The sequence below is a fragment of the Marmota monax genome, unplaced genomic scaffold (genome assembly GCF_021218885.2).
Source record: "Marmota monax isolate L192 unplaced genomic scaffold, Marmota_monax_Labrador192_F-V1.1 WCK01_AAM20220418_F8-fsc00001, whole genome shotgun sequence".
Taxonomy (NCBI): Eukaryota; Metazoa; Chordata; class Mammalia; order Rodentia; family Sciuridae; genus Marmota; species Marmota monax.
The window spans coordinates 50,030,815-50,046,637 of record NW_026693777.1 but is presented as its reverse complement, the minus strand read 5'-3'; the positions used below and the strand labels follow the sequence as shown (position 1 = coordinate 50,046,637).

The following is a 15,823-nucleotide window of genomic DNA, read 5'->3' as shown; positions in this document are numbered from 1 at the left end:
AAATATAGATTGTCATTTTTTTGCCTTGTAATTTATTTATTAAAGAAATTGGTCATGTCCTGTAGAGCAGTGCTTCTCAAGATGTGGGTCTGCAAACTGTCACCAGTCTGGGAGAAGATAAGAAACTTGTGCATAGATGTAAATTCAGTATTTTACTAGGTGCACTATTTAGCTCAGCTGATGTGTTTTCCATAGCAAGACTTTATCAATGAAAGAGGCAATAAAATAGTTCACATTCTACTTATATGCCTTTTCTCATTAAAGACTAGTAATATCTAGTGTGTGAATCAGCACTGGCCAGTCCTTGGGTCACACTTGGGTACACTGCTGTGGAGTTTCTCACAATCCAGTGACAACTGCACTCCTCTGGCGTGGAGCTTACCATGTTCCTTGGTTTCCTGTGTGTGTTGTGAATTGCTAGCTGTGGCTAAAAGTTCTGTCTATCTCAGAATCTTGATAAGGGGAGAGTGTCATTTCATTTGGAGGCACATTTACAACCACTAGTTTCTCTGTTTGTGACTTTAGCAGCCATTGGTGATCATTGCCTAAACTCACTAATTTATTAAAGCCCCAGGGTGGAAATATTTTAATTCAGTTTTTCACTATTTATTTACTTACGATGTAAAGTTTTATACCTAGTTCTGAATTTACACCCAAGTTTCACAGCCAGCAATGTCTGCGGTGCTGCTGGGTCTGCTTTTTCTGATCCGTGTCCTTGAGGGTTGTAGAAAAATTAGGTAATGTCTAATAGGAAGGGTTGGCTATTATAAGGGAGACACTTGTGGACAATTCACACAGAATGGTCCTGACACTTGAGGGAGCAGACAAGGAAGGAAATAATTCTGCAAAGATCTATAACTCTGCCCTTATCCTACACTATTTTATGCAAGTCGAGATGGAAACACTCAGTGTTATTTTAAGGAGTTCCAGGCAAGGACATTATGAAAAATTGGTAAGATTTTGCACTACTGGTGGAAAGAAAAAGATATCTTCAGATCTTCTAACGTTCAGAAGGGAATGTTTGTACCCTCATTTCAGCATGTCTTCCTCAGGAATGCTCATTTATTTAAGAAACTGGACTGAATATAACTTTAGCAGTTCAAATGAAAGGTTCTGAAAACCAGTGGTACACCTGGTGCCCCAGCAGCTTCTCTCTGAGTGCTGGTGAGGATTGGTGTGTGCTTGTGCATGTGTGAAAGGCGCATTGTCTGCATGCATTTCATGTCATGGAAGGTCACTGTGGTCCCCTAAGGCCAGGTTCATTTCTGTTAAGTGCAATAAAACTCTCTGGTTTCGAGAACAAGCTTTTAGTTTGTCATCAGGAGCTGCTGTAAAGGATTGGAAACATCATAGGTACATTCGGAAGTAGACCTGGCAGATGACAGTGACAGCATCCACCTTAGGCGCTCCTTAGGTTGAAGCTTGCGCTGGCATTTAGCCCTCATTCTACTTAATTATAGCTTGAAACACAAAACACTGTCACCATCCCCAGAGCTGGAAAGGTGTTGAGAGGACAGTGTTGGCACCACTCAAACTGAGAGGGAAATTCTTTGGACTGGATTTCAGGAAAGAGCTATGTTGGAGGGGGGGGGGGGATGAGCAGGGTTGCCGCTTTGTCTGTATTCTTCGGCAACCTCTTCCTTAAGTTACAGACTGTGAAACTGGAGGTGGTTTTAGGACCATCTGGGTCACCTTGGCCTTTGGCCTTTGTGCAACTCATTGTCTTCAGGACTATCTCAGATGTTTGCTGGTATTGCCTGATGATTTTGCTTCAGAAACTACTTTTCAAAAGACAGGACACACCCATGTTCAAGGGTACATACAGCACATATTTCAAGGTCGGCTCTGAGTAGGTTTCAAATTATCTACATTTTGATTCATTATATTGCTCCCCATTCCTCAAACACTGGACATGTTAAGAGAAAACTGGTGTTTTTATCAGAGGGAGCAGGACAGGGTTCTCACCATGCAGAAGCTAACTCAGAATCAGAAATACTGATCTGTAAGCTCAGTATCAGCTCTCTCCCCCAATATATTTTATTTTTTGCAGATCTGGTAAAGGAAAACCAGAGCACAAAAAATGTTGTACAAATGAGTTTATAAAAAAGAGAACACATTCTCTTTGACGTATTTATGGAAACATCTTTCTGATCTTCAATCTAAAAATCTTTAGCACTAATCTTGGAATATTTTATTCATAAATTCTCTCTTTTTTTATTAGTGATTTAGGACATATTTCCTTTGGGTAACCTTTGCAGAAGAAAGACTACTTCACTTCTCTGCTTTTCAGTTTCTTCATTTGAAAATGAATACAGCAATACATTTTCTTGATAGGGTTTTGGGGAAAATTTGCATAATCATTTTGTAAATTATAAAGCTCTCTGAGAATGGATAATTATTTTTATTTTACAGTATGACTTCACATGGACTAGATAAACTACTGACTTAATTAAATTCCTTCACATTTAGGTTATTTTATTTAAAAATTTCCAGATATCTGCATGTTTAGAAATAAATGTTTGCAACTTGGTTTCAATTGCAAAATTAAAAAAAAAAGCTTTGCAAGTTTTATACCCCTAATATTAGGAAATACTAATTTCAGTGAAATGACTTCTAAAGCTCTATGCTTTTACTCAACTTTCTCTGACTCTTTAGAAACTTAAAATTTATCAATGATCTCTCTCTTTATTTTTTTTTTTTTTTTACTTTTTAGTTTCTTAGCAACAGTATTATTTCTGCTTTGATGAAAGAGTTTGGTAGAGAAATGTTTTAAAAGATCTGTTGCCTGTTGACAGCTATGAAGTAAAGTCTGAGCTAAAAGATCCATGAGTTTGAGCTACAAAATATGGAAGGCTTTTGAGATAAAAGTTTCTAAGTGATGCATTTGTAATGTGGAAGAATTACACTCTCAGACTTCATATATTCCACTGATGGATATCTTTTGTTTTGCATTTGATTTTTTAATTTTAATTTTCTAAAACTAAAACACAGTGAATGAAATGATATTGATTTCTTACTAGTAATTATCTTTTTCCTTTATTATTTCTTATAAACCTTTCCAGTAAATTAAATACTACCGTGATAGAATTCTTGCTTGCGTATGTTATCTTAGTTGGAAGTATGTTTGAAACCCTAAATCTTTACTTACCACTTAAGATTTAGATATTGTGTTAGCAACTGAGGTTACAAAGATAAATCTGAACTCTCTTTAAGGAACCCCCATTACAAAAGAGGGTAATTATCCAGTTCCAGGGGATCTGAAATGCTTGAATAATTTGGAATGAAGCCACCAAATAAGATTCAAAACTGACTTACTTCTTTGCCTCATCTGGAAACCACTCTTTTAGGAAATAATTCACTAAACTCTTGGTCTTTGAGCTAGGTCTGGGTGCTGATTTTGTATTACAGTTGTTGGCAGGGTGGGATCTTTTGGTCTTTAAAATAAATCAGGTTTAGAAGTTTAGAACATCCTACAACTTTTTCAGTCCCTAATTTATGGGCTTGTGGATATTCCATATTGGTCATAATGGTCTTCTGCTTGGGGTTGGGGAGAGTGTTGTACCTAGGGCTGGCTGTCCTCTTAGGACTGTGTGGGGTTGCTTGAGTTTAAGGTGTTGGGTTCTACAGATCACTGGGCAGCTTACTACAGCTGAGGCATGGTGGGTTTTCATGGCCAAGTTTCCTTCAGATTGCCTGCTGTGGAATGTTCCTCACAAAACAACATTTTAAGTTGTGGTCAGGTTCCCAGACCAGCCCACAATGACCTATTTAGCTGATAATGTAGCCTAGAGACCGCTATTTGACTAGTTTAGGGACTAAACCACCACCTATTAACATTGTTTCTGTTGGAAAGGCCATTCCAACTTCTAAATACCAATGTGTAGAAATGAAATTTTAGAGCTTACCTGTTTGTCAGTTGGGAGCTGCCAGTATTCAAAACTAACATATCAAATCACCTTGCACTCCTAGATCCTGAGAACCCACTTCTGTCCTCTACTCTTGACCTCATTGGCTGGTTTTCCTGAGGCTGCCAGAACATTCAAAAGATATTATCTCCCCGGACAGAACTCTTGGTTTGAGAATTTCTGGGAAGTGGTGAGAATCATGGTTTCAAACCCACATTGCTTCTGTGGGGGATAACAAGGAGGTGAGGGGGCAGTGAATTCCATGACACCACCCCAACCTGCCTCACTGCACAAGCTCTGAATTCCCACCCTGCTTCACTTGTTTTGTGTTTTTAATCATTTCTATAATTTTGTCTACCCTTTGGAAAAGTACATTGTGGCTTTGGCTTGAATAAAATAGAGCAAATATCCCAGTCAAAGAAAATGCCATGGTAGTTTGAACTCATGGGGAAAGTCAGGGAAGGCTGCAGAGTTCTGGGAAGCAGTTCTTCAAAACACCGTGTTTTTGTGATGTCATTGGTCAGATTTTCTCAGATGTTCAAGAAATACAAATCTGAGATGTGCCATTTTGTGTGTGTTTGTTCGTTTTGTTTTGAGGCAGCCTTTTCTCATCCCTAAAGGGTCAAATAGTAGTTCCAACTTAGAAATAAATAACACCTCTCTCCATATATTTAATGGGAGCACCTTTTACATCCTTGACAACAAGTCAAGGATGCTAGCAGGCCAGAGACAGATCCCTTCTCCAGAAAGGAGGTCCAGTGCAAAGTCAGCCAGCAAGTTAAATCATTACTATTAGGGACTTTGGGGAGCCACTCAGGTGGTTTATCCATCTGAGCAGAATCCTAGGTTCTTAGTGATGTCTAATCCAGAGATCAGAAGCATGAAGTGCCTCATGCCTCAGAGGAGTCAGGACTTGCTGGGCACAGATGTTCTTTAAACATCTGTGCTTCTGGTCTTGGTGGTTCAATGTCTTGTTTCCTATTATAGTAGACCCCATGGCTTTTTGAGCTTTAAATCCACCCCCCTCAAAGAAAAACCCATAGAAGCACATATTCCAGTCTCCTGTAAAAGGATTCTAACAGGATTTAAATTGGCTGTCAGTTTAAATTGACCTCCCAGATTTGGGGAACTGCCTTTTCAGCTTTCAGTTTCCTCAGCTCTCTCCATGTGTGGGGTGGAGGGCCTGCCTGGTGCCCACTGTTGTTAGTATTTATACTACCATGGTACATTTGTCACAGTTGTGAACCAGTATTGATACATACTCATTATTTTGAACTCTATTCTTTTTTAAAAAATATTTTTTGGTTGTTGGTGGACCTTTATTTTAATCATTTATTTATATGTGGTGCTGAGAATTGAACCCAGTTCCTCACACATACAAGGCAAGTGCTCTACCACTGAGCCACAACCCCAGCCCTCAAAGTCTATTCTTGATTCTCACATTTCTTTAGTTTTTCCCCTGATGTCATTTTTATGTTCAAGATCCCATTGAAGATGCCATATTATAGTTAGCTGTGAAGATTTCTTAGGCTATTGACAGTTTCTCAAACTGTCCTTGTTTTTTATGACTTTGGCAGTACTGTAGAGTGCTGGTCAGGAATTTTGTAGAATGAGCCTTAATTGGAATTCTTTGATGTTTTTGTCACCATTAAACTGGGATTATGGGTTTTGGGAAGAAGACCACCGAGGTTGGGCTCCATTTTCATCACATCATCTCCAGGGTTTACAGTATCAAAATGACCTTACTGTTGCTGTAAACCTGGATCACCTGGCTGACGTAGTCTTCGTCGGTTTCTCCTCTGTAATGTTGCTTTTTTCTCTCCTTTCCATTCTGTGCTCTTTGGATGGACATCAGAATGTGCAACACATATGTAAGGAGTAGGAGTCTTGCTTCATCATCTCAAAGGCAGACCGTCAGGCTTTGCAACGCACCAGCACAGGAGATTCATCACTTTTCTCCCATTTATACATTTATTCAATCATTTATTTATGAGCATGAACTCATGGATATGTATTTTCTAATTTGTCTACAATCCAATGTTACTTTTGGGATTTTATTGTTCAGAATTTCTAGCTCTGGGCATCCAGAGTTCTTTTACTTGGCTCCTGTCCCTTGCCACTTCCTGGTCATTGTGAATATTTGTTTGCGGAGTACTCTCTTACTCTCTGTAACTGCAAGATGCTATAGACTCATCTTGTGTATTTCCTTTCCAGTCTTAGAATTGGTTGTTTCTCCCAGTGTCTCTGGTACTTTTTGTGGCGAATTGGTCTAGAAGCCAAGATCTGGGAATTAGATGTGCTATTAGTCACTTTCATTTCTTATCTGACAGAGTACTTGGTACGTAATAGGTTCTCATTAAACATTGATTGATTAATGGCTTTATGCTTGTGGGCAAGGCACTTGATCAGTTGTGTACCTGTTGTGTGTGTGGTGATGAACTTACTGATTACACAGGAAGATGAACCACGGAAAGGTGGGTACAGTGAGTTCCAGGTGGTAACAAGACATTTGATTCTATATGCCCTGAAAATAGGCACTGAAGTTAGGAGAGAGAGAAAGAGAGAGAGAGAGAGAGAGAGAGAGAGAGAGAGAGAGAGAATCAGAGAGAAGGACAAAGGAGAGAGAAAAGGAGAGGTGAGGAAGGGAGGGAGGGAAGAAAAGGGGAGAGAAAAGAGTAAAAAACAGATTCTTCTTGGTTTGGAGGAAATGATAATGAAGTCACTAGTCTACTGGTGATGGAGAAAGCAAGGAAATAATAAAACTTTGGAAAACTAGAGTATGAACTATACTTTACGTTCCTTTTTAGATTATTTTTATTAAGAAAAACTGCATGAAGTAGGCTAGCGAGGTTGGCTGGCTTGCATCTTCAAAGTAGAAAACCAGGATTGTCTGTGTCCCCGCCAGTGTTGAGCCAGACAATCCAAAACTGAGTCTGTGATCTACAGAGCCCAGCTGAAGCTTGAGGAGGCCACAGAAGCTGTTTTCATTACCAGGGTTTTTGACTTTTTATTCCTCTAGTTGTTGTGACCAGCAGACGGGCTGGGACAGTCACACGTGGTATTCAAATCATTGCTAACAGACTTGACCTCTGCCTTTAGCAAAGAGGACCAGAATGAAAGTGTTAAAACAAAGGTGGGGGTGGATTTGCAAAGTCTGTTGAAGAATTATAGGAACCTTCAGCAGACAGCACTCAGGAATTTTCTATTTTTTTTTAATCTTGATAAAAGTTTGTCAAAACCAAAATCATGATGTGTACTTAACAATATATAGAGCCCATATGTGTTGGTAGTATAATTGTCCTGTGACCTATCACATATTTGTCATTGGGAAGTGTTTTCACTCTGGAATAGTGGGTTATTAATGTATTATCTTGGGACATATTACATGAGCTTTTGGGTGCCTTTTCTTTTGTGAGGGACTATGCATTTTGATATCCCTTCACATTTATACTCAAGAGGTCAAAAGTCATTTTCCCTTGAAAGATCAAAAAGCAGGCTACTCATGGAGCAGGGTCAACCTCATTAGCCTTTATCTGATGCTTAGTGTTCTCCTTGCCCAGGGTTTTAATCACTACACAGCCTGGGAAACTCTCACATGTGAAATAAGAGCCCCCGACCTTGTTTTTATTACCCCAACCTTGTCTGAAAAAGAGTTTGCACTTGGGAGAAGAAGCAGAAAGGCTATCTTGCTGTATGAGAGGCCAAACTTGCAGAAGTGGGTTCTGGCTAAGGAATGTGGACATGCTGCAGACATCTTGCACAGAGGCCAATTCTTGCAATGATGTGGTCAGATGTGGTACAGCCCAGCTGTTTGCTCCATCGAGAGAGGCTTTAGTTAGCCCACACAATCTCTATGAATGCTGTGTCTGAACTGGATCCAAATATCAAGCCTGTTGAGGCTCACCCATCCTCCAGAGTGATGGAGTTGGGTTGTTACAGAGCACAAAATTAAAAGTAATTGGTAAGAGAAGTTACAGATGAAAACTTTGCTATTTTAAAAAATGTAACAGTGGTAAAGTGTAATATGAACTCCTTTGCCCCATGGACTGTTAGAATACAGGTTAAAAAGACAAAATATGCTTTATCTTTAGTCTATTGATGGATGTTGTGTAGTTTTTATTACGCATGTCACTACAAATGCTAGTGGGTGAAATATCATCTTGTCTTTTAAAATGAATCTCTGCTCTGACATAGTGGTTTAAAGAATGTAATTCGAATGGAGTCAGGTTTCCTGAGTTCTCAGTCCCATTATGTACTTCCAATCTATGGGACCTGGGCTACTTAGTTTATCCCTCCTAAGCCATAGTTTCCACAGTATAAAAGATAATAACAATAGAATTTATCTCAAAGAGTTGCAATGAGGATGAAGGAAAGTATCTTTAGCATTTAGCACAAAGTTGTTTTCCCTGCCAAGCATGGTGGCACGTGCCTGTAATCCCAGCTGCTTGGGAGGCTGAGGCAGAAGGATTTCAAGTTCAAAGCCAGTCTCAGCAATTTAGTGAGCCCCCAAACAACTGAGTGAGATCCTGTCTCAAAATAAAAAATAGAAAAGGACTAGGGATGTAGCTCAGTGGTTAAGTGCCCTTGGGTTCAAATCCTCTTGCATACAAAAATCTTTTCCCTTTAAATTTTAATTCTTTAATTTACTAAATACTACTGCTCCTAGGCAGAGTTTTAACTCTGACTTTTTGGGGGGAATGGGTTGGTGGAGATGGCTTTTGAGGAGAAAAGGAAGAGAAAATGGTGTGAATGATACACTTTGATTTATACAAAAGAGTAACTTTATTAAAAATTTATCTTCTTTGTAAATGCTGTTTGTACTGAAATCTTAGAATAAAGTCTTTTATAATGGAAATAATCCAGCATGTCTCCTTCAGACTTTACATGTTTTACTGCTTTCCAACTTAAATAAGACATTCATTTATTTCTAGAATTAGAGCTATTTTCTTTCTGTAGAAAGAAATGCCACCCAGCTTGTTTGAATGAGTTCCGCGAGTTTGCAGTTACGAAGACCAAAATTATCAGGGGAGAAATTGTACATCTTTCTAATACTTTTTGTTGAGCCACATAATGTAATAGTTTTGAACACTGCTAAAGAATGAGGGTCAAGGAGAGTAAAAGTCATTGTCATATGATATTGTTGATTAAAACAATTGAAATTAAATAATATATCACTAGTTAGAAAAGATAAGGTTATAAAACGAAAAATTCAGAGATGCAAACACAATCACAATCTAAAATTATATAGAATTTTAAGAAGTGGGGTAAAATGAAAATGGAATATACTAATGAAAGGGAAACTGTGTGTGAAAGCATTCTGTTTGAAAGATAAGATAGTCATACTTTAAAGTAATGTTGCCTTAGAATATGGATGTCGAAGTGTAAGAGCACAAATTTTGTGAATGGGCATTAGATGACAAAGCAAAAGAAAGCTCCTTTTGCTTTCCTGGTTTTCATTCATTTAAGGCTAGTTTTAATCCTTTCTGTTTTGAGTTCTTCTCATTTTTATCTCTATAGCACCATCTACTATGCTTGTACTTCTGTGTTTAGACTTAAACAGTACCCATTGCTATGAAAGGTGAGGACTTATCACCAAGAGAGCTATACTTTTTCTCTCTTCTTAATTTTTTAAAATAATTGCAGTAGGAACTTTACTTATTGGGTATTTTAAAACACTATGTAATGAACTCTTTCTTGGGTCAACTGCCCCCGCCTCCTCCTAACTCATTTTCCCGTTCGTTGATCTATCTGTGTCATTGCTTTTACACTGTGAAATTTTATTTTACAACTATAATAAATTGTAAGATCTTCCATGTTTTGGCTGTAAATTGATTCTAAACACTGCAAAAAAAAATAAGATAGTTTATAGTTCATAGTACTATCATTTTCCAGGTACTTTTGGGAATTCTTATGCATATCTCACTTTGGAGGACTGAAATGACTGATTTGTGACCCTTTTCTGTTAGCTTTTTCACCCTGTTATATGTGTTGTTACTCCATAAATACGCTCATTTTTGTCAGACAATATGACCTGATTTTTGTTTGAAAAACATAGTTACTGCAGCCACAGGGCACCCTGTGAAGGCCCAGGGGTTCTGTGAAGCGATTCCAGGATTTGCTTTGGGGTTGGACTGGATCCAGGGGAACTGTTATACTGGCTTTTGGTGGGAAGGTTTGAGGCAGTTGACTTTGGCCTGGATTATCGTTTTAAATTGAGAGAAATTTTATAAAATTTGAAAGTTTTGAGTGTCTCAGCCCACATGCCCTATCCTTCTACCCTATCTTCTCTCACTTCTGTTTCTGGGATTCTGAGTCTGCCCAGGAAGTTCTGGACACTGATGTTTGGGACACTACTTTTTCACAGGATGGAGAAAGGGTTGAGAACCATTGGCTTAGAATCCTCAATACAATGCTTCTCCAATAGAATCCTTTGTAGTTCCTTTGGCTGAGTGAGAGGACGAGTAGGAGCTCAGACTGGGAAGATGATCCCATCATGATCATCTGTGCTGCACACACATTGTCCTTTTCACACATGAAGCCTTGCATGTAGACGACTGAGTGCCTCTCACCCAGCCGGGGAGTTAACTCAGTCACGTGCGCGGATGGTCTCCCATAGTAGACACAGCAAAAATTTTATTATCCCGATCTGTGCAGAAAATAAAATTGGACTCAGAGAGGCCCTAAAGTCATACACATATTAAGCCTCTTTCCAGTTATTTCCCCTCTTACATTGGAGCAGCCCCAGGCTGCTGGGCGTGGAGTTAGGGTCCTTTCCCTGGCACCTCCATCTTCCTTCCTAGTTCTCTTTCTGATCTTGGCATCAGTCAGTCTGAACCATGTATGTGTATATTGTGTGCTGCACAGTGATCCAGGCTTTCTGGGCTATGAAAAGAGTAAAGGACAGAGCAAAGACCTTACCTTGGTTTTCAATCCTGCATGAGGTGGAAGGAGAATTCAGAGGAAGTGCAGGAGGGCTCCATGCCATTGCCTATGGTCTGCATGTGGAGGGAGAATGTGTGAGTGCCCCTCAACTGAGAAATATACTTTAGCTATGATCTTGTGTTTAGAGGCTTATGCTTGTGGAACTACAGTATTTATGCTAGCAAACCTTGGAACAGCCTCTAGTTTGTGAAATTGATTGCAAAACGTTTGACCTTCAACAGCTAGCTTCAACATTTAGGCTCAAAGGACGCAGCAGAATAAAGTGAACATTTTCTTCTGGGTCTCTGTGTGTTACATTGTGTTTTACTTTCCAATGAAGGAGTAGCCAAATCTTTACCCAGTTGCTCCCTGACTTTGTTAAATATGGATCATCTGCATTCTGAATGGAGTCTGTGCTCCAAGTCATTTTGTGATGAGCTGTCTGTAAACAAGAACCCCAGAGTGACACTGATTTTATTTTCCTGTAACTGCTGGTAGCAATTGTGTTTCCAAACTTTTGCTAAAGAAAAAAAAAATATTTACAAGTTTTGGCCTTTATTTTTTCTGACTGATGTTAAGAGTTTGCATTCCTGTAATTTTGGTGAAAGGAAGAATGTGGTAGCATTTTAGAGGTGAGCTGGGCCATAGGAAAAAAATATATAGCTAGTTTGAAAGAGTAGAAATTTAGATCTTTATGTGCAGTAGATTTTATTATGACCTTTAAAAACCAGATTGGTAGAAATTTTATTGTTTAAATTAGACTCCTGTGGCTACAGGAGTACCTGTGTATTACCATATGATGCACTGCATTTTGCATCTCTGGATTTTATTGTCCCGATGTACTGTAAACATAGATGGTATTAAGGGATATCTCTATTGGTATCATTATGTTAAAATGTCCCAAACTACTAAGCTAGCATTGAGTGCCATGATTTTATTTTCTCTGTTTGCCAGGATTCATCCTGATTTTTAATTTAAGAATTTTTACCTCCTTGTTATTTAGTCATATCTTCTCTTCTAAAAAAAAAGTATGGAATTTTATGTTTTTGTTTCAGACCTAATGTATGTGGATCACGTTATAATGCTTATTGTTGTCCTGGATGGAAAACCTTACCTGGTGGAAATCAGTGTATTGTCCGTAAGTACACATCATTTTGCTTATTCTTTTGTTACTTCGGTTGTATGACGATCTTTAGAATTTGTTCCCTTGTAACCACATGCCATTAATATGTTTAAAGTTGAACCTTTCAACTTTAAGCTTTTCTTTTTTTCTGAACCAGGTTGGGATTGCATTAGTTTTGTCAAAGTATTTTCACACTTTTGACTCGATGATATCCTTTAGAATATTACTGAGATATAGAGCTTAAAGCCATAGAGATACTTTGATGGAGGTTGTATGTCATTTGCATATGTTGTGCTTGGATGCACAGACTATGTAATCACTTTGATTTTGAAATAAAGGGTATCATTGCTGATTTTCTTATTGTAATTTCTAAATTTGTTGGCCACAGCAGGCCACAGGTCTCCCCATACCATGCACATTGAATTAGGGTAATCAGAAGCAGATCTAATTCTTAGACAAAGGTGAAAGAAAGGGGACAGAGAATCCAGGAAAGATCAGGATAAAGACTAAGGAAGAACTCCAGAGGCATCAGACATTCTTTTATTGATTTCCACTGTATGAAAAACCTCCATATTCTCATAATAACAAGTGTTGAGTGACAGATCACATGCCAGACAAAGTACTATTTAATGGAGACACTAAGTCAAATGAGTGATGATGTCTTCCCTCCATGAACCTTTACAGACATTATTCCTGTGAAATAAATTCCAGTTTTCAGGAAATCCCATTAGTATAATGAGGAAATATAGAGCTGAGAGAACATTAAGGAGTCACTTAGGTCCACTTTATTGGCCATAATAGTGTTGTATGGAGAAGAGAAGAATAAAATATTTTAGGCATTTTTTTTTTTTTTTTTTTGTATCAGGGATTGAATCCAAGGGCACTTAACCACCGAGCCACATCCTCAGCTCTTTTTTATATTTTATTAGAAAAAGGGTTTCAGTGACTTGCTTTGGGTCTTGCTAAGTTGTTGAGGCTGGGTTTGAATTCAAGATCCTCCTGCCTCAGCCTCCCAGGTTGCTTGGATTACAGGCATGTGCCAATTTGCTTGGTGACCTGAAAAAGTTTATCCATTGCCAATTCTTGACTCTGACTAGAAAGTTATGTTATTCATCTGGCATAATGTAGTTCATTTTAAGATCAAAATTGAATCACTAGGAGGGGAGATAATGGTATTTGGAATTTTCTAAATGAACTTGACAACAAAACCGTTTCCCAGTGATCTGTAGAATTCTCTGAAAAATGTTATCAGCAGGTACTGAAATAAATGTTTATAGAATTCTTTGACAGTTTATTTCATAATAGTTTCTTCTCTCCATTCTAAGGTCTTTTTGTGTTTTAACCCATTCTGTCTCATTGTCCCAGATATGAAATACCTATAAAAACTTAAACTAAGCAACAAATATGCCACTTATGGTAATTTTGAAACAATATTTGAATATTATCTTTACAGAATGAAAACTTGGGACTTAATAAGTTTAATGCAATTAAACTTAATGTATTTTAGCCTGCACATCATGCATGCCTCTCACAGGACTGTGCAAGAATGTATTATTTAAACTTACTCCTTGGACCACTAGCAGAGAGTTTGGAACCAGCATGACATTGGTCTTTGGGTGGCATGAAAATATAAAACTCTAAGAGATGAAGGGTTTCCTAGTGGGAGTCAGAACTAGGGCAGTGGATTCCAGATTCTCCCCTCAGGCTGTCAATGTCATTCAGAACTGGACAAATATTAAACATTAAACACTTAACAGTAAAATTGTCTCCCAAGAATATTACTGCAATTTTTTAATCATTAAATTATAAAGTTAGTAAAAAATGGAGTTCTTGTAAACATATATTTAGGTGCAAGATTTGGGGTTTTTTCCCCCCTTCATAGCCAGTCCTGGGCTTTTGATAGATTGAGTGCTGTTGAGTAAGTAGAGAGAGACTGAGGACCACTAACAGGGTAAAGGAGCTACCATCTTCTAAGGAAGTTTTAGTCCAACAGACTTGTTTTATAGGTCAATATACCTGAGGCTTAAGGTCATGTTCCAACAGTGGAGTTAGTGAGGGGCCTGAGAGCCCTGGGCCCTTCAGTTGAGCACTGGATCCCTGCAGTTAACCGTGTGCTCAGTCTACATGCTGACAGACCTCTGGTTTTATTCACAGCCATTTGCCGGCATTCCTGTGGGGATGGATTTTGTTCGAGGCCAAATATGTGCACTTGCCCATCTGGTCAGATATCTCCTTCCTGTGGCTCCAGATCTAGTGAGTCTAACATGTCATTATATATAATATTATTTTATGTGGTTACGCCCTATTTTCTCCTAAATTTGCTTTTGGCTTTTCTCTTTGCCTGCAATACATTTTTTTCACTATAACATCTGCCTTGTCTGCTTTGCCCAAAATACTTGGAAAGGCTTTCCCCAAACTGGCTTTGAATTTCCTTCTTCACTCTTTATAGGAAAATTACCTATGGGGCATAGTTATATGATTAATATAAGGATTATGACTTTCTATGTAGGTATGGCCTTATTCATCTTTGTATCTCCAACGTAAACACTGTAAAAGATGCTCAATGAAATGATTGCTTACTGACCATTTTTGGCTCAAGAAAACAAAGCATTTTTCCTTGTGGTACTGAAATATGAATTTGATTAAAAACTTGTTTAAAACTCAAAAGACCCCTGCCTTTGCAAGAAGAAAATTTAGGAAGTCTTGATGGCAGTTCCTGGGGATGATTTGTCATGAAGCACAAATGTATTTTCCTTTTCAGAGTTTTGCCACTTTTTTCTATGATCATCATCCTATGATGCCAAATAAATGTCTATAGTTCATCATAAAAAGCCTGTGCTTTTTCTCTTGTTCTACTTTTTTTAAAGTGTGGTATCTACAGCAGTGAATTAGGGAATTGTGGGGGTTGAAAAGGAGGTGAGTCATTAGTTGTTTAAAAAGTTGAAGTTTGTATCTGTATAAACAGCCTCTCAATACCTCAACCATCACCAAGACAAAAACAAAAACAAAATCTAGGGACCTTTTTCCATTTCTAATTCTTAGTGAGAAAACATGTTCTCTTTATAGTATATTCTGTTTTTGTCAGGGTTTTAAGAAAAAAAATGTTGTGGAGTAAATATTTCCTCTTGATTTCAAATACAGACTTTGATGTGTCAAGGTCCATTACCTTTTTGGGGGGGACCTGGAGTACCGGGTATTGAACTCAGGGGAACTTGAACACTAAGCCACATCCCCAACCCTATTTTGTATTTTATTTAGAGACAGGGTCTCACTGAGTTGTTTAGCACCTTGCTTTTGCTGAGGCTGACTTTGAACTCACAATCCTTCTGCCTCAGCCTCCCAAGCTGCTGGGATTACAGGTGTGCTCCACCATGCCTGGCTAAAGTCCATTACCTTTTAAGAGTTCTAGCATTTAAATGTGTCTCTCATAAACCAGTTAACAGGCTAGGGTGAGTTGTCGTGTTTAGCAGACCCTCTTGGTATCCATTCATGTCCTTTGTGAACACAGGTGAACAGGGCAGACTCTGCCTGAGAGCTTTGTATAATTTTTCTGGCATGGGATCATGCCATGTCTAATGTACATACAGGGCAAGTTAGAAGTGCTGCAGAGTTAGTGGACTTAGAAGCAAATTTTAACCAATGACATATGGAGAGTTGTTGGATAAGGGCCCCAGCTTCCTTGCCTCCCAGTTGTGATAACTACGAGGTTTATCCTGCACTGTCTCCTGAAATTCCCCACTGAATGGAAATCTTATTCATGGAGTTAGTAGACTTGATAATGTAATTTATTAACTTCTTCCTTGTTCTACTCGCCTATCAGTGTTTCATGGAGTTACTTCAAAAACAAGTTACATCCATTGAAATTATTGTCTCA

At 38.4% G+C, this 15,823-nt stretch overlaps 1 protein-coding gene across 1 annotated transcript in view; it reads left to right on the top strand.

Annotated features, from left to right (window-relative positions):
* Positions 1 to 15,823, top strand: part of Fbn1 (fibrillin 1) — a 225,215-nt gene that overhangs the window by 16,404 nt on the left and 192,988 nt on the right. The window contains exons 3-4 of the mRNA XM_046461216.2: positions 11,882 to 11,964; positions 14,104 to 14,202. Coding sequence (XP_046317172.1) covers positions 11,882 to 11,964; positions 14,104 to 14,202 — 182 coding nt within the window. The remainder of the gene's footprint in view (positions 1 to 11,881; positions 11,965 to 14,103; positions 14,203 to 15,823) is intronic.